General features: G+C 38.5%; 1 protein-coding gene across 6 annotated transcripts in view; it reads left to right on the plus strand.

Annotated features, from left to right (window-relative positions):
• Positions 1–283: 283 nt before the first annotated feature.
• The window catches only part of PHF14 (PHD finger protein 14), a 161,168-nt gene continuing 138,662 nt past the window's right edge, over positions 284–22,789 (plus strand). For 4 of the 6 annotated variants that reach the window (XM_064704394.1, XM_064704396.1, XM_064704395.1 and 1 more), the window contains exons 1-4: positions 284–403; positions 893–1,003; positions 12,941–13,587; positions 17,769–17,913. In XM_064704394.1, the coding sequence (XP_064560464.1) occupies position 403; positions 893–1,003; positions 12,941–13,587; positions 17,769–17,913 (904 nt within the window). In that variant the 5' untranslated portion in view covers positions 284–402. Of the gene's footprint in view, positions 404–840; positions 1,004–12,940; positions 13,588–17,768; positions 17,914–22,789 lie in introns of those variants that run through there. The other 2 variants (XM_064704393.1, XM_064704392.1) reach the window with 1 other exon arrangement.

The raw sequence follows: 22,789 nt of genomic DNA on the forward strand, positions 1-22,789 counted from the left end.
TCCTCGAGCAAGAGGATAAATGAGAACAGCTGTTGTAACGCTTTCTCGTTTCCACACGGGGAAATGGAGCAGTGCCGGGGTGGTTTTTAGAGCTGTTTTTTACAGGCAATACCCTGACAATGAGTGGTTCCGCGCTGAGCGTGTGCGATCAGCGCCGGTCCGGGCGGCCCCGCCGCCGCCTCCGCGCCAGGCCGGGCAGGCCCGCGGGCACCGCCGCTCCCTGGCTTCCCCTCGCCGTGCGCACGCGCCCGGGCGGCGCCTGCGCGGCGGGGCGGGCGGCGGGGCGGGCGCGGGTCTGCATCCGGGTCGCCGCCGTGCCCATTGTCTGGGGAAGGGGCCCGGGGTTCGGCGGCGCTGCACCCGAGGGCCCCTGCCCGCCCGCCGCCCACCCGCGCAGGCTTTAGTAAGTGATCCGCAGCGGTTCTGCCGGCCGCGCCCCGTGGGGGTGCCGCCGTGCCCGCGGAGCGCCCCCGCCTCCAGGGGAGCGGGCGCATCGCCGTCCCTTGGGCGTCCCACGGTCTCGGTGCGCGTCCCCCTGCGTCCGCTGCCCGGCGGATCCCGGCGCGGCTCGTTCCCGGGGGATGCTGGCTGCTCCGGGGGCGTGTGGCCGCACCAGCGCCCGCGCAGCGCTGGCGGGGCCGCGGCAGCCCGCGGTGCGCGGAGCCGGGCGGTGCGGGGCGCCTGCAGGGAGCAGCCGCGCTCCGCCGGCGGGGCCGACCCTGCCCGGCCTCACCTGTGGCGGCGGCTGTCCCCGGACCCTGCGGCTGCGTCTGCCGGCTGCCCTGGGACTGCCCCTGCCTGGCACGCCCGTGCTGCCTGCAATTTAAATGCCCTTAGCGGTGCTGAGCGCTCTCTATGCCAGCCAGTAACAACACTATTTTTTTTCCTGCAGTGGACCGCAGTTCGAAGAGGAGACAGGTGAAGCCTTTGGCAGCTTCGCTGCTGGAAGCTTTAGATTATGATAGCTCTGATGACAGTGATTTTAAAGTTGGAGATGCTTCAGGTAAATATGCTTTCTCATCTCCTCTCTTCAGAATTATCTCATTTTTGGTTTATGGTTGCTCATTTAATATCATTTAGGAGGCAGAATTGTAGTGAGTCTGCTGGGACTTGCAGCCCCTTGAAGGGAGTGACTTGGTAGGATAACTGGGAATCAATACTTCAGTCGTGATTATTTTTTTACAGCAGAAACCTCATGATTGTGAAGCAAGTTTTGGTAGAAACATTTGAGTAGCTTTTGTGCAGACTGCCTTAACTGTATTTGCTGCTTTTGGGTTCTTCAGTGTAGGGTTAGTTTTTGGAATAGTCTCTGTATTTAGTATTGAAATAAGAATCTAAAGCCATTTTGTTTTGAACAAGTCTGGATAATAGTTTGTTTTGGACTTACGAACTTGACTTTTTCTCAGGGTTAATTCTATTCGGTGAGTAAGAACCTAAAGCAAAAAAATAATCTGTTCTGGTTTTTATTGTTTTTTACAATAGACAAACTTAAAGTGTCCATTCAGATAGAAATATGCAGAAACGTGTGCACATTTCATACTAGAAGAAAGTCTTATCACAAAGAGTTGTTGCTTTGCAGTCTTTTCTGTATGTGCATATTCCTATATCTGCAGGGAACATTCACAAAAACTGAAAATAGACAAGATGGCCAAAATAAAATCAGTAAACTCAAGTATATTGAAGGAAAAGGGAAGAAGGGATAGGACCATGTTGGTCAATAAACTGCACATTAGATGTTCTGTGGTGTATGCTGAGGGAAATTAACAAGATGCAGGATATGTAAGATGTGAGGGAAGCGTTATGACAGCTTATCAAATAACTTGACTTTGTTATTTCTGCACTGGGGATGCTGGTGTATCTTTTGTGTGAATGTATAGTGCAAAAATATTCCCATTTAAAGGCTTGTTCTTTAGCATTTGGCAGGTTCCTCTGCATTCCTCTGATGAAGTTAAAAATTCTTCATAATAATTCACCCAATGTCAGGTTTAAAGTATGCCCTAGTGCTCCTTGTTTGTTTTGGTTTGGGTGGTTGGTTTTGTTCTTCTCAGCCCCTCTTCCCCTAGACTTAGACATATTTGCCTTGGTTGTTCTGGTAGAGCAGGCTGCAGTGGCTTAAGAGAGTAAAACTGATGTCATCTTAAAATTTCATTTTCAGACTTTTGGGGGCTTGTTTCATCTACTCTTTTAATTCTGTTCTGAGGCTTTTTGATCCTTTCTTTTGAATTAGGATATAACTTGCCATGAAAGAAAATTATTTTCAATTACTAAAGAAAATCTCTGTGTTTTGGAACAATAATGTAGGCAGGATTTAAGGGAAGATGAGGATTGGAAAGGGAGTATGGGTGATGAACACATGATTCAGAGCAGTATATTAGTTGGTCAAAGGACAGTAATTTATTAAAAGTAATGTGTATAGCTTTCTGAGTGCATTTTGTGAGTCCAGAAGATTCATTTGTAATTGATATCCTTTTTGACTTTTAGGACATTGTATATATACAGAGGGGGCTGGTCAGTATCTAGCCTTGAGTGTATTTCAAAATCAATTTCATTTTGAGGAAGTTGAATGGATTTTCCTTTAAATATGCAACACTGAGTTGAAATAAGCATATGAGGAAAAAAACAAGTTCTACTACAAACGTTTTTTTCTAATTGCTGTTTTGTGTTGCTATTTCTCATGAAGTGTTGTTTTAGCATTTCCAAACTTGTGTCTGTCATTTTTAGGAGAAATTTATGTTCTGTCTAATAACACTTTGAAACAGCAAGAGAATTTGACATCTTATACTTTATATGAAGATTATCAGTGTGGAAAAGGAAATTTGTGAGGGCTTGGAGAAGTTGGGGGATAGAAAGTTACTACAAATAAGAGTTTCTTACATGTAATACAAGTTTAAATGAATAGTTGCAGGAAATCTGAATCAGAACATCTGTACTGGTTTAAAATGAAGCTGGTATAGCATACTTTTAAATTTGTTTACACTTAGTCAATTTCAGTTTGGCTGAAGGAAGTGATTAAATAAAGGGATTTTCTTACACACACACGCATACAAATATAGGACTCTCCATGAGCAGTCTGTTGCAAATCAGTGTTTAGTATTTGTTTAAATTCAAAATGACATTGTATAGTTTGCTTACAAAAGGAAGTGTGTCAGAAGTAAGAACCAGTCTGCATTGAGTATGAGCATAAATTATACTCTGGTAATTCCACAGGTCCATGACATATGTTTATGTTTATTTCATTCACAAATGCACATATAGGTGTTTAAAATAACAAAAAAATATTGAAAATTAGGTTAAAGGATTATTTAAATATGGAGTTAAAAGAATGCTGAAGTTGTTTTCTCCCTGATGACTGTGTTGTGTCCATATGTGTGAGCTTTAGGATCTCCAGTGATACGTACTAGTAGATGATGCTATGCAAATATATGGGGACCAGACCCAGAACGCCTCAACTTTTACACACCTTCATTGTTCTGCCAGATTTGTGGCAATATGCAAGACAGTGAGGTTTGGAGAAGTTGCTATTAAGTACTTTTAGGAAGCAGCAGGCATTTCTGATTTTTTGTTTTCAGAGTCCTGTCACCTTGGTACATTTTTTCATTATAAAAAATATTTCAAATCACCTAACCTGTATTTCCACCAAAAATTCCAAAAGCAACATGGACTTTTAGTTTCAGTGTAATTAATTTCTTTTCTTTTGAATTTAGGTCGTACCAGCAATCAGTTGGCCTTTTCTGCTTAAAAGATCTCAACATTCTGACATCTCTTTAGAGAAATGGATTTTAGAACTGTACATTCTTGTAAATTTACTTAATGTAAATAGTTTTCAAGCCTCTGGGATTTTCATTATGTCTATACTGAACAAAGTAATTTTTAATGGCTTCTCTCTTTCCATTAGTGATGCCACATTCTGAAGTACTGTATTCTTCTGGTTTCTGTAAACATCTTGAAAAAATTGGTCCATTATAAAAACTGTCATATGTAATCTTAATGTGGGATCAATCAAAAGAACTGTCCCTTCGGAGTCAGAGTGTACAAATGTGACTTGAAATGGTTGTGCTGAAATATACTCAACCTAAAGCTTTTAATAGTATCTTTTACAATACATGTCAGTTATTTGAAGTTTTTCTTGTGAGTTAACTAAAGCATGCTTTGGGGAGTCCTTTTTTTTCTTTTTTTTTCCTGCATTGGGAACAGCTGGAGATACACTGATGTCAGAAATCAGAGTACTGGTTTAGAGTCATTCCCAGGAGGATTCCAAAGCAAGAATTTGCCACTTTTCTTCTCTCTCATCAGTAAATTCAGTCAGTTTTCTCAGTGGATTTACTGAAATCGAAATCATACAGAGGAATGTAGTGGTCCCTGAGCAACAATCACGTGTGAATTTAAGGACTGGTTCCTATTGCAGTGTAGCTGACAAAAAAATAACTGAATGTTGCCTGTGAAGAACTCAATCCTGTCACTACTTCTGCTACTACTCTTGTTGACTCAATTTTTTATTTTTTTGGTGTTGAGTGTGAAGCCTGATATGCATATATATTATGTACTTATGTACTTTTCTTGCAGTTGAAGTCAGTGGAAGATCTGTTTTTAAAACAAGAAATGATCTACATAAATGCATATATTATCTATTTAAAAAACCTGTGTCTTGATCTAGAAATAAAAAGTTGTAAATATCATTATCTTTATGTAACTTGTTTCCTTTTAGCACAGTGGAGATTACACTTTTCCTTTCCTATGCAGAATATTGTAATATAAAGAAATGATTGTGAATGATCAAAATACTGTAGTGTTTAACAGTACTGAAATCTTGATGAAGAAACAAATATATTTGTTTTTTTTTAGACTAAACTAAAATGTTAGGCAAGAGTAAAGTCGCAAAGTGTTTCAATAGACAGTGAAGGTAGAAGAAGATATTGGCTAGTTAATTGTTAGTAAATGATGACGTATTTCCATATTAATGTGTAGTTCCTGAGACTGAAATTCACAAGAGCTTTTTCTAATTGAGAAAATGGAAAATATCAGCATATATGTTCTTTTGGAGTATCTTCATTCCAGGTAAAACTTTTGTCTGTACCTATGTCTGCCCCTCTTAAGTAAAACTTTGGGGTCACTGACAAGATTTTCAGCCTCCATTTTCATTGTAAATACTGGGATTTCCGTTATTCCAGGTGCTTGCTGACAAGCAATTGATAGGGAACCCAATTTCATCAGTGTTCTAACCTTGTAAATGAGGCACTTCCTAATGACTTAAGTCAAAATTGGCAATCTTTAGTTTTGAGTGGTCTTCAGTACATCTACTGAAATGCCATGTGACATAATTATTGCTACTGTAAAAGTGAGGAAGCTGCTTACTAAATAACTTTCCTTTGTTCTCTTTCCATCATTTTTTCTATAAAACTAAATACTTGTTTTCTGGGATGTGTAATTGTGGATCGGTGGTCAGTTTCTTCTCCTGCTCTGCCCAGTCTCCATCTGCAGTTAATAAATATTAGATACTTCTTTTCGAAACATTTTTTGAGAAGAAAGTTTCTCTCTGTAGGGCTGTAGCATCTTAATCTGTAATGGTTTGGTTTTGTGTGTTTTTAATCATGTTATTTTGGACAGTTCAATTTTTTAACTGCCAGCACCACTGATGTTGAATTGCTGGTAGTCTGCCACTGTTTAAACATCATATGCAGCAAAATAGCATAGAAAGCCAGGGGCATGTATCTAACTGGTGTGTTAGATTTTCTTTCTTGGAATTATGTTGCAAGTGAGGTATTAAGCCTTTAGTTCTTGCTTATAGTTTTATTGATTGTAGCATAATGGACCTCTGTGTCTGATAGTCAGATGTAGTCACAATTTTACCAGTTACACAACTCTGCCTTTGGTAATTTAAAAATTCTTATTTTCCATACATGACCTAGGTTTTCCTGCCTCCTTTTTTCCCAGTTATTATATTGTAGCTTTCTAGTTAGTTTTAGCATTTCCTTAAGGTATTATGGAGTCTTTATTTGAGATATCTAGATCAGATGTGTAGGAGGTATAGCTGCTTTTGTATGTTTGATATGGCACCTATGCCAAAGATATTTGGTACTGGATCTGTTTTTCTGTAAGGAAATTTATGGCCAGAGGCTGTTCACAGCACTGTAGTGCTTTCCATATTTCCCATCCATCAGGATGCACCTGAGTGGGGGTTTGTACATGGTGCTTGACATGGTGTTTTAGCAGAGATCACTAGGTAATGTCACATATCTTGTCAAAGGCTAGTTGTTTGCCTTGTGGTGGGGGAAAAAAAGGGTGAAGGACCAATAGATAAGATGGTTGTGGTGGTGGTGTGACATTAACCTCACCTGCATCCTGGTTTTTGTCACTGCTCTCAAAAAGGGGGTGTAAGGCCACTGTAGGCTATTTGTCATGTGATACCTAGATTATTATTGAATAATATTATTTAGCAGCGATAACTTGGTAGTTGCTTTCTGTGTTGCATGATAAACTTTTCAATGTTCCAGGATCCTTGATTGTATTTGTTGTAGGTAGCTTTTTCGAAAAGACTCAACCACAATAGGATTTGGTGCGAATAAAGGAACTTTATAAAATGATTCCAAATGCTTCTTGTCTACTATTTGGAATTTGTTAAGCTTTGTTAGTGGAAGAGCCAAGTCCAAAATTGAGTCCATGATTGCCTTTAACCAGCTTATCCTTTAGAGTTCACTTAGAACAATCAATAAAGCTGTTTTTCAAAGAGCTGCTTATTAAGCTAAATACTGCATTGAAGAACCAGACTGTCTCCTGTGAGTGGTTGGCCAGGTACTTTTGGAGTGCAGCTCTTGCTTTCTGTATGCATTCATTTTCCTAGAATGTTGAAAAAATACCTGGAAATTGTGAGGTGTCATTTTTAAAATTGTAAAATGGTCCTGCAAAAAACCCTGGGAGGATTTTGTTTGTTGACTCATGTAATGATTTCAGTAGGTTTACCCTGAAGTCTTGTGCCTCATACATGTTATACACAAGACTCCACAGCTGAGCAGTGTGTTTCTTTATTACACTTCTTTTTTTGCATGTTAGTTCTGTAGCATAATGTTCTGTTCTTTTCAGGATTATCCTCTTTAGATTTGAGTGCCACCTGCTGTTGTGCTTAGTACAGCCAAAGATACAAGGTATAGAGGAATAAATGATGTCTTTCTCCCAAATGTTATCTCTCCTATTTGTCCTCAGTGGAACTCTGTATTCTTCACTATTTGATGGTGTATCTAGCCCCATCTTTCACTTAGAGTAGCTTTCCTTCTCTCCTATAGGGAATGACATGATATGGTTGCCAATTTGAAAGAGCCATTCTTTAAGCATTTCTTTCAAGGAGAAAATTGTATACTGCAGCCTCTTCCTCAGTAAAAGTGCAGCTGACAGGAGAAGACCTGCAAAAATTGCTGTTATCACAGAATAGCTCTTTCTAGAAAAGCACCTATCACAGTGGATGCATTCAGATCAAGGAGAGATATCTCTTACTATAGATATCTCTGGTGTGTCTATGAATGTATAAAGGAGAGTAGAAAGCAAAATGTGCAGGCAGAAGGCAAGAGAAATTGAAGGAGAGAAGTGAGTGAAATAGTGCTTATTTGCTCTCTGCTTTAAATTATTGCATTGTGTATTGTTGATGTACATGAATCAATGTTAGTAAATTAGAGGGCTGTTAGAGGTCAAACTCTACCAAGCTATTCCCTCCAAAACAAAATGAAAGCTTAAATTGGCAAGAAATTTAAGACTATTTAGAAACGCATCAGCACAGTTAAAGCATCAAAACAAATGTCTGTCATAGATTTACAGTGGGGAAATAATGAAAGCTAAGTTAAAAATTTCAGTTAATTTTAACGTGACAAAATTTTGTATTACCTTATTTACAGTAAGACAAATAGTGCACGTAGGCACTTGGCACCTGTGAAATGAGATACAAAATACACTGTGCTTTGGGCATGCAATCTGTGATATGTCTAGTATGAGAGTATAGCTTTAGGAGTTACTTGAAAAATGTTTATGGGAACTGACGAGTATCATAAAATTTTAGAATTGTGTACTCTGGAAAAGACTTTTTGAGGTAGAGTCGAACCATTACCCTAGCACTGCCAAGCCCACAACTAAATCATGTCCCTAAGTGCCACATCTACACATCTTTTAAACATTTCCAGGGTGGTGACTCAGCTATTTCCCTGAGGAGCAGCCTTTTCTGTGAAGTTTTTCCTAATAACCAACCTAATCCACCCCTGATGCAAGTCGAAGCTGTTTCATCTTGTTCCATCATTTGTTACATGGGAGGAGAGACTGACCCACCCCTTGCTATGCCTTCTGTTCAGGTGGTTGTAGAGAATGATAAGGTCTTTCTTGAGCCTCCTTTTTGCCAGACTTCTGCTCTAGACCTTTCACCAGCTCCAGTGTCCTGCTCTGGACACACTCCAGCATGTCAGTGTCTTTCTTGAATTGAGGAGCTCAGAACTGGACGCACAACTGGATTTGAGTGTGGCCCCACCAGTCGGAGTAAAGGGGACAGCAGCTGCCCTGGTCCAACTTGCTTCACTATTGCTGGTACAGACTAGGATGCCACTGACCTTCTTGGCCACTTGGGCACGTGCTGGGTCTTGTTTAGCCAAATGTCAACCAGCACCCACCATGCTTTTCCACTGAGCTGCTTTCCAGCCCCTCTGCCCCAGTCTGTTGTGCTCTGTCATCTTTATGGCATTCAATATGATGTGCTTCCATGACTTTCCAGGGTCAGGCTGGCAGGACTGACTGGAGTTCCCTGGATACTCCTTCTGACCCTCCTTGCAGATGGGTATCAGGTTTTTTTATTTTAAACTTCTAATCATGTGGAAGCTCCCTGGTTAGCCAGGATTGCTGGTAAATGATTGAATGTTGCTCATTTGGGCCCACGGATGTGTGTGCATCTGAGAGATGTAGCAGATCACTGACCATTTCCCCTTGGGTTGTGTGCTTCATTGTGCTCCCTGTGTCTGTCTTCTAGTTTAGGGGGATGCATATGCAGAGAACAATGGGTCTTGCTGTTAAAGACTGAGGCAAAGATGGCATTAAGTAGCTCAGCCTTTTCCTCATCCATTGATGCTGCCTTTTCCTCATTTAGTAAAAGGTGGAGATTGTCTTTAGTCTTTATTTTGTTGATTATGTATTTATTATCTTTTATAGCAGTAGTCAGATTAAGTTCTAATTGATCTTTGGCCCTTCTAATTTTTTCACTGAAAATAATATTTCTCTCTCACATCATTCCTGTAGTCCTCTTGTGTTGTCTGCCCCTTCTTCCAAAAGAACCAAATTCTCCTTGTTCTTCTGAGTTCCAGTCAAAGCTCTCAGCTCTCTGTTCAGGCACATCAGTCTTCCTCACTGCTGGCTTATATTTCAGTGCATAGGAATGGCTTGCTTCTGTGCTTTCAAGATTTCCTTGGAAGAATGTCCAGCCTTCCTGGACTGCCTCCCAAGAGACTATGCTGACCAAGCCTCTCAACAGGGTATCATCTCTGAAAGTTCAGGATAGAAGTTCTGCTGACCCCTTGCTTGCTTCTCTGAGAACTGAAAATTATCATTTCAAGTTCACTCTGCTCAGAACACCCTCCAGTCATCACATCACCCACAAGGCCTTCTCTGATCACACATAACAGGTCCTGTGGGCAGTCTTTGCTAGTAGGCTCCCTCATTGTCTGTGTCGGGCAGTTACCTTCCACACGCTCCAGGAATGTTCTGGACCAGTTCCTCTCTGCTGTATTGTGTTTTCAGCAGACATCTGCTAACTTTAAGTCCACTGTGAGAATGAGGGCTAGTGGTTGTGAGACTATGGACTGCTTATAGACTATTTTGCTTTCCTCTTCATCCTGGTTGGGGTGTATTTAACAGACTCCCATCAGTATTGCCTTGTTAGATTTTCCTGAGTCTTGCCCTTAAATAGCCATATTGTTCTTACACTCTAGACAATCAAAACACTCCCTAACATATGGGGCTACCCCCACCACATCTCCTTCCTTGCCTGTTCCTTCTGAAGGGTTTATAGCCATCCAGTGCAGCACTATGGCTGTCCATGTTATCTCATCTCTACTGCGTGGCAGCTATGTCATAGGTTTACTGGTGCTCAGTGGCTTTCTGCTCCTCCTGTTTGTTACCTATGCTGAGTATGTTGGTGTAGAGGCACTTCAGCTGGGCTATTGATCTCTCCAGCTTTTTGGGGGAACAAGCTCCAAGTCTTACCATGATCATTTTCAGTCATTTTCAATCTATGTTTTCTAACATGTAATAACCCTTGTGTCTTTACTGCTGGAGGGATCTCCATTCCCTACCTCCACTGAGGTGACAGACCATGCTAGACCTTTCTAGCATGTTGTTCCCCAAGCAGTGGTGTGCTGTCCCCTCTAGGGAACTTGGATTTATTCCTTTCCCCCTTCAAATCTAATGCAGCCTTTCAGTGAGCCCTACTAACTATGCAAGGATCCTTTTCCCCCTTTGTATCTGGTGTGCCCTGTGTGTTGCCAGCAAGCCTGGTATCCTATAAACTAACCCATGATCAAAAAGCCATTAAAGATGATCTGAGTCAACCCCCTGCCTTGGTCATAAACTTACTTCACTGACCAGATTGTTTAAAGCCCCATCCCATGTGGCCTTGAATATTTTCAATGATGGGACACCTACAACTTCCCTGGACAACCTGTTCCAGTGTGTCACCATGCACATTGAAAAGTTTCTTGTGTCCAGTCTAAACCCTATCCTCTTTCAGTTTGACACTGGTTCCCCTTTTACTGTCGCCACAGGCCTTAGTAAAAAATCTCTCTCATAACCTCTGTTTTCCCTGGAGACTTCTCTTCTCCATGCTGAGCCACCCCAATTCTTTGAGCCTGTCTTCATGGAGTGTTGTAGCCTTCTCACCATTTTTGTGGTGTTTCTGTGGAGGTACTCTCTCTTAATGAGGAAAGGCAGAGAGAACTAGGCCTGTTCATCCCTAAAAAGAGACAACTGAGGGAGGACATCATCCATGTGTTGTCAGTGTCTGAATGGAGGGGGTTGAGGATTTGCCAGGCTCTTTTGAGTGCCAAGCAATAGGACAAGAGGCAATGGGCAGAAACTGATCCATAGGAAGTTCCACTTGAATCTGAAGAAAAACTTCTTTAGTGTGCAGGTGACTGGGCACTGGGCAGATTGCCCAGGGATGTGCAGTTTTCCTCACTAGAGATACTCAAGAACTGTCTGCATGCCATTCTGGCCAATGTGCTCTGGGATGACCTACTGTGGTCCCTTCCAGCCTTATCCTCTGATTCTGTAGCCAAATAAATTATTGTAACTTGAAAACAGTTATTTTGGATTGCCTTTTAGTTAATACTGGTTTTATATCTTGTGTATGCCTGATTCGTGTTCTACTCTTTCAAAACTTCACTTAATTATCTTGTACTTTGATTACTGCAATTAAGGCTAATAGGTATGGAGAAATGACTGAGTTATGTTTTTCTCAAAGACTGTGGAAAAAATTTGTGTTTTTTCTGGATCTCTAAATGTTAGAACAAATGTTGGAAACTTCTAGTTTTTATTAGTTTGTAAGGGGATGGATAGTTTTGTTGTCCTGATCAGTAATAGTTGCACTTAGGGCTTTTTTTTTTTTTTTTTTTTTTTTTTTGTCAGTGGTTATATAATCTCCTCACTGAATACTTCCACATGCAGGTATATGCATAAGAAGGCAAAACTGACCATTATATTGAAGTAACAACTGGCTAATCATTAGCAATGTTCTTTGGGGTGGAAAAAAATGCCATAGGAAATGGCACACTGTGCACACCTACCTCAGTGTCTGTTTATTTGGATTTATACAGAGCTGAGTGTATAGAGAAATTATCTGTGTAAGGTGATCCTGAGTGGTGGAGATTTTTTGGGTTGCAACTAAAGAAATTAGGTTTGTTTGGTTTTGTTTAAATTTGTGAGTATCGACATGTTCCATCTTTGCGTCTGCATGACAGTGGATCAAGAACTCATTGCTGGCTTTGAGCAAACTGAAAACTGTAGCCACTGCCTAATTGATCTCTGCATTGGATCAAGAAACTATATTTTCTTTTTAAAATTTAAAAATAATATATTTTGAGTTTTCCTTCATTGAAACAATACTATGAATGAAAAACAGTAGATTCACATAAGATGAGAGATAGCAAGGTGGGTGCTGTTTATAACGTTTAACAAGTTCACATGTAATTTTTCAGTATTTTTTACATATGCTTTATAGTAAAAATGTCTCTTTTTTATAAAAATAATTTACTCTGTTCTTTTCTGTTGCTCATGTTGGCATGTGTGAATTAATGAAAGAGTGAGTACATGCAGAGTAGTAACGTATGGGTAGTGTAAGGTTAGTGCATTGTAGTGCAGCTGCAATGTTGAGCGAGGCATAGTTTATGTGGGATTAATAAGTGAACTAACCGTAAAAATTAAAAGAGCTCTCAAACCCAGAAAAACAAAGATGTATTAAAAATGAAGGTATGGGATTATCCATATTATTATTAGAAATAGCTGTGTAAACTCTTCATTTTGTAATTTCTCACCTCTTCTATTGGATAGCTGTTTTATTTTGAAGATGTAGAAAACACCTCCAGAAATTAAAACTGGAATGTTCTTTCTTTAAGATGTGACTTCACATGGAAATTACTGCTACTGCTTTTTGTTAATATGAGCTACAGTTCAAAGGAACATACAATGCTCATTTAATAAGTTCTACCATCTTTTTTTTTTTCGCATCTTAAAGTGCACACATGTTTAACAGATTCTCAACATAGCACTCAAAATAGCAATATTTGGACATCAGCTGAAAAAATAGGTGGAATACCTTATGAGGGAGGAACATGCATCATTCTTTTGTTTAACAACTTGCTTCAAGAGATTTTATTTTTGGGGGTTCATTTGTGTCGGAACTTTTTTTAAATTTTCATATGCTCAACAGATTCTGAAGGAAGTGGTCATGGGAGTGAAGATGCATCTAAGGACAGTGGTGAAGGTTCCTGTACTGAATCAGAAGAAAATATCTTGGAGGAGGAACCGGCAGAAGAGAAAGTAGAAGAGCAACAGCCGAAAGCCTCCACTGAAGAAGTGCCAACAACAGACAAAGAGGTAATTAAAACTGAAAAGAAAGAGCAGGAAGATGAAGAAGAAAAACCAAAAAAGAAGAAAGAGAAGGAGAAAGCAGCTGAACCTGATCCTGTGGCTGATGAGCAAACAAATGAACCAAAAAAATGGAATTTGCGCAGGAACCGACCGCTGCTGGATTTTGTATCGATGGAAGAGCTGAATGATATGGATGACTACGACAGCGAAGATGACAATGACTGGCGGCCTACTGCTGGGAAAAGAAAAGGAAAGAACGCTCTGAAAAAAGAGGGGAGTGATGGAGATAATGAAGATGATGAAGATGACGGGAGTGGAAGTGATGAGGATGACAATGATGAGGAAGCTAATGAGGAAGATAATAGCAGCACGGCTAGTGATGGAGGATCCAAGAAGAAGAAGAGTAAAGTTCTTAACAGGAATAATGCAGATGATGAGGAATTGACAAATGATAGCCTGGCTCTTTCACAAAGCAAGAGTAATGAGGTAGTGCAACCAACTTTCTATAATATATCTGTTGACAAATGGAAACTACTCCCCAGTAGCTATTCTGTTAATATTAAAAGTTAAACTGATTAGCTGGACTTGTGTTCACACAATAATAAGTGAATAATAAGTGAAGCAGGAAAGATTATGCTAAATAGGCACTGCATATTAAATAACCTTGCTTGGACCATTTGACCAATCTAATGCCACTAAAGTCAGTAGTGGGACTTCTCTTGGCTTTACAGAGATTGGATTAGTACTAAAACAAATAGGAGGTCCAGTATGCAAACCAACATATGTTAGCAAGTATTCTAGTTCTGTTTTTAGTATAAGTGTTGTATATGAAAGTTAACAGCATCTGTGACATAATCATAAAATAGATGAATGAGGCATTTTTCTTGGTGACAAACATCAAAGTCTGAACAAAGTTCACTTATGGAAGAATGCACACTAGGTTTAAAATCAAATAGAATAATTACAATAATTTATGTTAGATTTGCTCATAATAGTGACAAATGAACTAATTTCTTGCCATAATAAAGCATTTGGGTACTAGGATTATTATATTAAATATTTTCTGATTGCAGAATGTGAATATTATATATATGTTTAATAAAGTAACCTTTTTTTCCCTATGCACAATTACAGTTGCCCTGAAGATTGTGCCTGTGGAAAAATTAAGATACCAGGTTGTCACTGTGGCTGACTTCATGTTCTGCAATACCAAAATTCTGAACAAAATAAAAAGAATTGCTATAAAATCTGTAATCAGTTTTTGGGATATGATCACAATGTCAACATAACCTTTGAGAAATGATAGTGATATATTATTAAAAGTTCTGCTGTTCCCTTTAAACTTTATTTTAATGTGTAAAATGACAGGGAACTAAACAGTATTTGGATTTGGTCAATTTTAAATAATTTGATAGGTATTATATATATATATTTATATTTATATATTATTGCTAGTGAGCTGTGCTGTTTTAGCTATTAGTAGTAATTGGGATTGAAAAAAAGCATGATTTGTTTGATTTTTTTTTTTATTTTTTAAACTTTTTATATAGGCATCTTCTTTCCTTATCTTCTTATCTTCTTTCCTTCTTTCCTTAGGCTCTGTAATTCTCTCATTATTTCTTCTATTTTCTTGGCTCAGGAGCTGAAAGTACTCTACAATACTAATGATCAGAACTTGTAACAGAGAGAGGCAGTTTTCTTTTAGAGTTGCTTCCCATATCAAAATGGAGATGTGCAACTACATTTTTAGTGATATATTCTTCAGTTTAATTTCCATTGGCTTGGAAAAGCAGACCTGTTTCAGAAACCCAGAGTTGCCTCTGATGTATCTTCCTTGAAGCTTCTTAGTAGATGCATGGATATCATATTCTGTTCATGCTTTAGATTTAGAACAGTGTCAGAATATAAAATCAAAGTTGAAATTTTGAAGTTCAGATTATAGTTTTGTAACTGATAATTTATCTTTTTTGCATGTTAAGTGCTGTACTGTGTATGTCTAGGTCTTTATCAAGAAGTTTTGCAAAAGTATTTGAAGTCTGAATTATAGACTGGAAGGTTCAGATTTGTGATACTCAATATACTGTATTGTAACAGTATACTTTCCACTGCTACAATATTTCAAAGTAGTAAAAATGGAAGAGAGTAAAAAACATCTTGTCTAGCAGATATATCTATCAAAGTCTCATCACACTGCAGAAACTGAGTTCTTAGAAAACTGAGTTCTTAGATGGTCAAATCCGTAATAAATTTAGGAAAGAATGTCCAGGTAATTAGTTCTGAACATATTTTTGTGTCCTTTATATGCATTCTTCCTTTCTTTCCTTGGCTTATTTTTGGAGGATGGAAACTGGGGAGGGTGTTGGGGAGGGGTTGTTCTTGTTCTCCTGATATTTTGATTTGTTTACATATTACAAGAGTATTTTGATTTTAATGTGCCGTAATTAAATGCTACACACTTTTCTATTGTATTATGCACAGAATATGAACTTAGCTTTCTTTCCTGAGGTCAAGCATCATTAGGAGTTAAATGGTGCTTTTCTGTTTTTATAATTAGAACCTCTTCATAGGACTTTTCTATTCTCAGTGAGGTGGTGGTTGTATTTTTAATTTTTTTCCCTTTAAAGTTAAAAGTCTATGGGCATATAGCTTGAAATGCTCACTTCATTAATACCATAGAAATGGGAGTTACATAGTGATCCAGCTGAAATAATTTCTCCCACTTCAGTAGGGAACAAGACTTGCTCAGAAGTTGAAGCAGTCACTGTTATATGTAAAAGTTTCCATGTTTTGGATTAGTCTCAGGTGCTTGCATAGACTAAAAGCAGAGGAGAGCAGCACACTTTGCAGATCACTCCCTCTCCCTGCCTGCATGAAAAAATAATCTGCTCAGCTGGTTTCTTTGACCTGGTAGCTGTCTTCCCATGAGGTGAACCTAATGGCTGGGGATCCTAAGATTAGAACAAAAATTTGATGCCCTTTCATCATTGCTTTTTTGTTTAGGTTTTTTGGTCCATGTTTTTTGGCCCGTGTTCTCACTGCCAATACAGCTGGTGTTATTTCAGTGTTTTTACAATGCATTGCTGTTTCTTAATTTAAAGTAATACTTTGGTTTTCTTTTTTTTTTAATTACCAGACCTTGGGCTTCTATAACAGTAGAGATTACCAGTGTCTTTTAAACTTCTCTCAGTGAAGCCAAATAACAGTTTAAATCAAAGTTACTCTCAGAAAAAGGTGATCTGGGTTGTGACATGCGTCAGAGAAATCTGTGCCATGGCACAGTTAATCTGCAAAAGTTAGGGACATGCGCTGCCATTTTCCCATCTGTAATGTGAGTGGTAAGCTGAGCATGGGTATTTTGGGTACTGATGGGCTGCAGTAATGTCCAGGCTTATTTCTTTCCTCAAAATGCTTTGAGGAGGATGTTGGAAGAGATGCTCTTCCAACATTCTGGGCTCCATATCAGAGAATCTTCTGTTTTTCACAATTAGTTGCCTTCCTGTAAGCAATGTGACTCTGTGGATGTTCTTTTCTACTTATACATGAGCTCCTGTTCCCTTAGGCATAGTGTTGGTGCTGTATTTTGTAAATGGTGAGTTGGAAACAGAAAAAAATGTTTGAGAGGGCATCTTTCACCCTGATTTTTTTTTTTTTAGATGCCACAGCAGTTGTGGAATATTTTCACACATTTTGAATGTGTGAAAACTCATTCAAACTCTCAGCCTCTGCTTTGAAACAATTACTGTTTCTTTGTACCACAGTGGTTATTTTTCACTATTGTGCTTATTTTCATACTTCCTTATATGCCTTCATATTAACAGTAAAGGTAGTTCAAGCTCCAGTATAAAAATAAATGAATATGTATGGAGGCTATGAAACTGCAGTAGAGACAGTGGCCCTGTCTCAGTGGTAATAGTAAGAAGACAGTGTTTATTAAGAAAACTAATTTTACATAAAACTTTGGTTTATGAAGCACTTTTCCATGTTTTTTTAAAAAAATTCCCCATGAAAACCCACAATCTATTTAAGAGCTGTGGTTCATATTGTAGGTTGCCAGAACAGGGCAAATCCTTGCTCCTGTGTATGTAATCAGAAGAATGTATAGTTTTAACAAATTATTGTATGGTTTTGCACAGATATGCATAAATTTGCATTAGAACAAAACCATACAGAGTCAATAATTTGTTACATTTTGTAAATGAAAACTTGGTAGGCTTGTATGAGCTGTGTATTCTTGGATTTTTCAAAGCCATGTGATTTTTTAAATTTTAAGATGAAGCAACTTTTCTGAATGTTGGAACTTTGGCCTTTTTTTAAATTTTGATTTTAAATGGCTTCTTAGATATTCCATTTTGTAGACTATAAATGGTTCAAAGACACACATTTCTGTCTTGAGGATTCTGTATTGAGGTTTCTGTCTTGACTCTCCTCTGAGCTCTGGATCTTAACAGGTCTATAGGTTGCATTGACATCCATGCATCCCAGCTCTTGTATTCGTGGAGGAACTGTTTGAGCATTTTGACAGCAAAGAAGCTTCCAGCCTTTGAAAATGATGTTCCATGGTTTTTTGATTTTTGTTCAAAAATTGAGCAAATAACAGCTCTTCTGCTTGCTTTAAATAAAATTGAAATTCCTGACATAACCCATGTGTCTCCATTTTTCAATATCAGGACTCATTGATCCTTGAGAAGTCTCAAAATTGGAGTTCCCAGAAAATGGACCATATTTTGATTTGTTGCGTTTGTCTTGGAGATAACAGTGAAGATGCTGATGAAATAATCCAGTGTGACAACTGTGGAATAACAGTGCATGAAGGTAATACAACCCCTCATTCTTGTTGCAGAAGGAAAGCATTTGCTTTGCTTTTAATAAAATTTTGACTTACTTTCTTCAGACAACACCTTTCAATGCTGGGGGGTATTTTTTTGTAATACTGCATTGATTTTTTTTAGTGGTGTAACACCCATCTTCTACTTGGCAATGCAAATATAAGAACCTGTGGAATGGGACATAGTCTACAGATGCCGACACAGTGAATGACAGTGTGCAAATATTGGAGCTATATACACTGTTATTTTAGGATATTCTGTTAATGTGTTTTGTCTTACCTGTTTCAGTGTATTAATTTGACAGCATAATGATTACAAAAGGTAATGAGAATAGGAGGCCTCCTTAATGAAAAGGTTATTTCACCTATATTTTTGCTATACCAAAATGGCTGAGAGGAAGGGAGGAAGAGTATTCTCCATGGCATGCATTTGTAAGTCAAAACAGCTAGTCTTCAACTTCCTCATAATTTCCACTGACATTATAAAACAGGAGAATTTTGAAGTTAGAACATACTCAAAGTGTTGTTTTGCTAATTCCTTCAAAATCTGGACCATGTGTGTGTAATAAATGTAGGTGATCTGGTTTTACAGAAATGCTCTAGAATAATAATTTAGGTGAATGTATGGAATTTTAACAGTTTTATGTGTATTGTGTGCTGTTGCTCTTTCTCTTGAGGTTGGAAGGTAGGGGAGATACTAACACAGAGAGGCACACCTTTTTTGTTACAAAGCAAACCCTTTTTTCTCCATTAATCAAGTCGGGACTTTTTTCCTCATATCCTGTACATTTCAGGCCTTCACCCCTTTTTTTAAGTTTTCCTAGGAAAATGAGATTAAACGACTTCAATTCCTGAAATAAAAAGAAAATAGGCTTTTATTTTTCTGAAGCATACAAGGCATTTATTTAATCTGACTCCCTTAATTTAATTTTTTTTTATCCTTTTTAGAATGTCTTTCTAGGTAGGAAGTGGTTTTATAAATCCCATACTCACACTTCAGTTTTCTCATACAAGATAGAAAACTGTTTGAGAACAGTAGCTGGCATGCATTGAGATGTATTTCAGTTCTTTGGTTGACATCACTTAGGAAACGGAGGATGGAATTTCTGTCCTGTTGTTCACATGCCCTACATTGTGTGTCCGTGTGTGCTTCTAGCTCTGGAACCTGTTGTGGTCTTTTGAAGAGCTAATCCATACTGCCAGTGTTACTTAGAAAGCAGTTGACACCTAATTTATGATGAGCTAGATCACACTCCAAGTGCCTTTGAGGGCATTTATCAGGTCTTAGTGCCTTCTAGAAGTGTTAGGCTCTTAAATTTATGTGTCCTGCAGAATTCCTTCTTCTGTATCCATGAAGTTTTTTGAAAGTAATACATAGAATATATTTGATTTGAGATACAGTAACTATCTAAAAGTTAGTTTTGTAGAATCTTGATAGATCTTATTTTTCCCCTAGCACGGCCTAATATTAACTCACAAGGAACAAAAAGAGGATCTTTTGCTGATAGTTATAAATGCATCCTTGAGAGTTCCCCAAACATTACATCCAGTCTATACATTCAAACTCTAAATCTCTGGAGCTCCCTGAAAATTTTTCCATAAGATTTATTAGAAGATTGTAATAATTACTAAAGTAAATATTGTGATAGAAAAATGATCCTTTGCCACTTTAGAATGAAATGATGGCAATTTTTTGTTTTTATTCAAGAGGAGTACTTTAAAAATCTCCAAAAGATCACGTCCTCATTTTACTTAGTTTACTTAACTTCTGTCCCTACAAAAGTAAGATTATAGCTGGCTTTCTTCTAGAGGAAAGTAGCCCCATAGTTCAAAAGTCATTAGAATTTTAGTAGTTCAAAATCTGATTAAAAGTAATTGCTGCTATTCTTTTTCCAGTGTTCCAGGCAAAGATTCCCTGTAGTCCCACTGATATACAGAGAGTGCAGTGTGTGTGTTTCTTTGGTTGTCATTGCAACAAAGTAAAATCGATTAATTAAAAATATTTAATTTTAGTTTGTTCTGATAAGTTCTACAGTGTGTACCAGGTAATTGGCTATACATGTTGGTTAATTTTTCACATTTGTGGTCAAATGTTTAGTTAGCTCTTTGCAATTCATTTTAACAATGAATACTTGAAAGTGTATATGAAGCAGTTGTGAAGTTCTGTTTGAATAGGTGAAGTCTTAGAGAAAAATAAGCAAGCTGTATATGTGAAAGTAATTGATGACTATGATATAAATGTAAATTTCCACAGCAACAATTTGAAGCTGAGCAGTTTGGAGTTTTACTTGACACTTTATTTGCGTGTTTCATTGCTATATATCTATGAATATAGTTTCAATAGAAATGGACAGTTATTTTGCCGTGTTTTTCTGTATTTGAATATTTTTTAAAGATAAGTAAGGGCAAGTGCTATTTTAAATCTGAGCTTCTTTCAGTAATTTTTTAAATACTTGCTTGCAGCAAATAAGGATATTACTGTTGTGTTTAAACCCCTGCCAACCACCAAGCCCAATACGGCCACTTCCTCATTTCCCTGCTGGCAGGATCAGAAGATAATGTGAAGGGTAAAAGCTGGAAAATTTGTGAGTTGAGTTAAAGACAGTTTAATAGAGAAAGCAAAAACCATGCACACAAGCAAAGCAAAACAAGGAATTAATTCACTGCATCCCATGGGCAGGCAGGCGTTCAGCCATCTCCAAGAGAGCAGGGCTCCATCTCATGTAACGATTGCCTGGGAAGACGAACTCCATCACCCTAAACATCCTCCCTTTCCTCCCTTTTCCCCTCACTTTGTATATACTGAGCATGATGTCACATGGTCTGGAGTATCACTGTGGTCACTTGGGGTCACCTGTCCTGGCTGTGTTTCCTCCCATCCTGTCATGGACCCCCAACGTCTTTGCTGGTGTGGCAGTAGGGGAAATAGAAGAGGCTTTGGCTCTTGTGCACATCCTGCTCAGCAATAACAAAAGCATCTCTGCATTATCATCACTGTGTTCAGCACAAATCCAAAACATAACCACGTTTGCTGCTGTGAAGAAGATTAATTCCACTCCAGCCAAAAACAGAACAGTTATTAAAAAAAATGGAACCTTTGAAGCTTTAGTTTGATCCAGTGACCTTATATATACACATACATTCAATGACTTGGAGATTTCTGCACTCCTGCTCAGTGGTCACTGACTGGCTATTTTCTTCTGAATGCACGAGTAATACATGAAGACAGCCTGTCATTAAGAAGTTGGAGTCAAAACTAAAATGCAATGCAACAGTTACTTTTTGGTTCTATCTGCCTAATCATTCAATTTTGCTGATTTCCAAAATAAATTGAAAAGTAGTTGAAAAGGTAATTACTATCTGATAATATAAACATGGCTTGCAACTTTGAGAATTTTTTTTTATGTTAATAGAAGCAAGGTTTACTCTTAATAGCATTAGCTTTGATCTGTACTTTGGAAATATATACCCAGATCACAGACATAGACTGTACTTATAGTCCTTTGTATTCTTATATGCAGCTTCTTGGTAGTTTGAAAAATAAGTTCCAGAAATGAGCGAGTGTGTTTTGTAAACACATTGAAATCCAAGAATTTGGTTTTATTTTTTCCTTTAGTAGATATATTGCTGTGGCTGCAGGTATCATGCTGTGTCCAGAAATTTGTTAAAATATTTGAGCTTTTGAATTTTTCAGGGCACAGTATTGAAGGAAGAATCTCCTATTTATGAGTTGGATAGAAATCAATGTAGTGCTGTTTACCTGTACTTAGGAAGAGAAATATGCCAATTTCCTGCAATCTGATTTATTCCAAAATGCCCAAAGCAAGCTGGTGGAATACCACCGGGGTTTTCTTCATAGTTTTTATGTGCAATTTCAAGTTGTGTTATGAATGAGCCTGTTTTTTCTTCTTCTCTGTAGCATGGTAAATAATTATGTCCTTTCACACTCTACTGGTGTCCCACCCCATCCCATAATGATGGTGTTGACAATTTGTTGTTCTTCCCCTGAAAACCTTATTTTCTCCTTCTCCTTGTTGACTACTATTTTCTTCACTGGGAGGGGGTCCTACATGCTTGACTTACGCCTTGGTGCTCTGTTCAAGTGAAAATTTCTGTCCACAGAACCTTTCTGGTGACTGAGAGAGGTTTCTCTATGACAGCCACCTCAGTTTTAAAGTGAAGTTATTCATTAGCTGAGAAAATACTCCTCTGAGTCAAACCTACTTCTTCTGGACACCGGGGCTCCCTCCTGGGTATTTGATGCTACCACCTTTTCCTTTTGAGGGCCTGGTGCAGCAGCTGCCTGTTGAGTTGTGACTTGTATTCCTGTTGGATTGCTTGCTTGCATTAATGAGCTCTTACATAGGGTCTTCCATGGAAAAAGAGGGATGATAGCGCCTCTGGGAACATGTGTCAGAGCTCACATGGAGGAAGCAACGTGGCAGAGATAGAGGGGAGTTTTCATTCAGACCTGAAGTCATGGACCTTTAATAAACCTTGACTTGCTGACAAGTTCTGAGATTGTGAGAAATTCAGTTTACTTTCTAATACAGCTGTTTACTCTGTGAGGTTCGTATCACTTGCATGGCCTCCGTCACTTGTCCGGAAGCTGTCTTTGCTCTGCAGACATGTGTCCAAAAATCTGTGGTTAGTGGAGTAAATAACTGGTTTGAATTGTAACTGCCTTTAAAACTGCACAAGTAGCATATGTGTAATACTAATTTCATACCCACTCTTGCACAGTGCATTCATCTGTTAGTTTTAAAAGCCTGTAATTAATTAATAAGTCCATCAATTAAAACTGTGTTCTCATTTCACACATCAGCCTATCGCTGTCACATCTTCCCTCTCCCCCCACACAAA

This window comes from Zonotrichia leucophrys, chromosome 2 (genome assembly GCF_028769735.1).
Source record: "Zonotrichia leucophrys gambelii isolate GWCS_2022_RI chromosome 2, RI_Zleu_2.0, whole genome shotgun sequence".
Lineage (NCBI taxonomy): Eukaryota > Metazoa > Chordata > Aves > Passeriformes > Passerellidae > Zonotrichia > Zonotrichia leucophrys.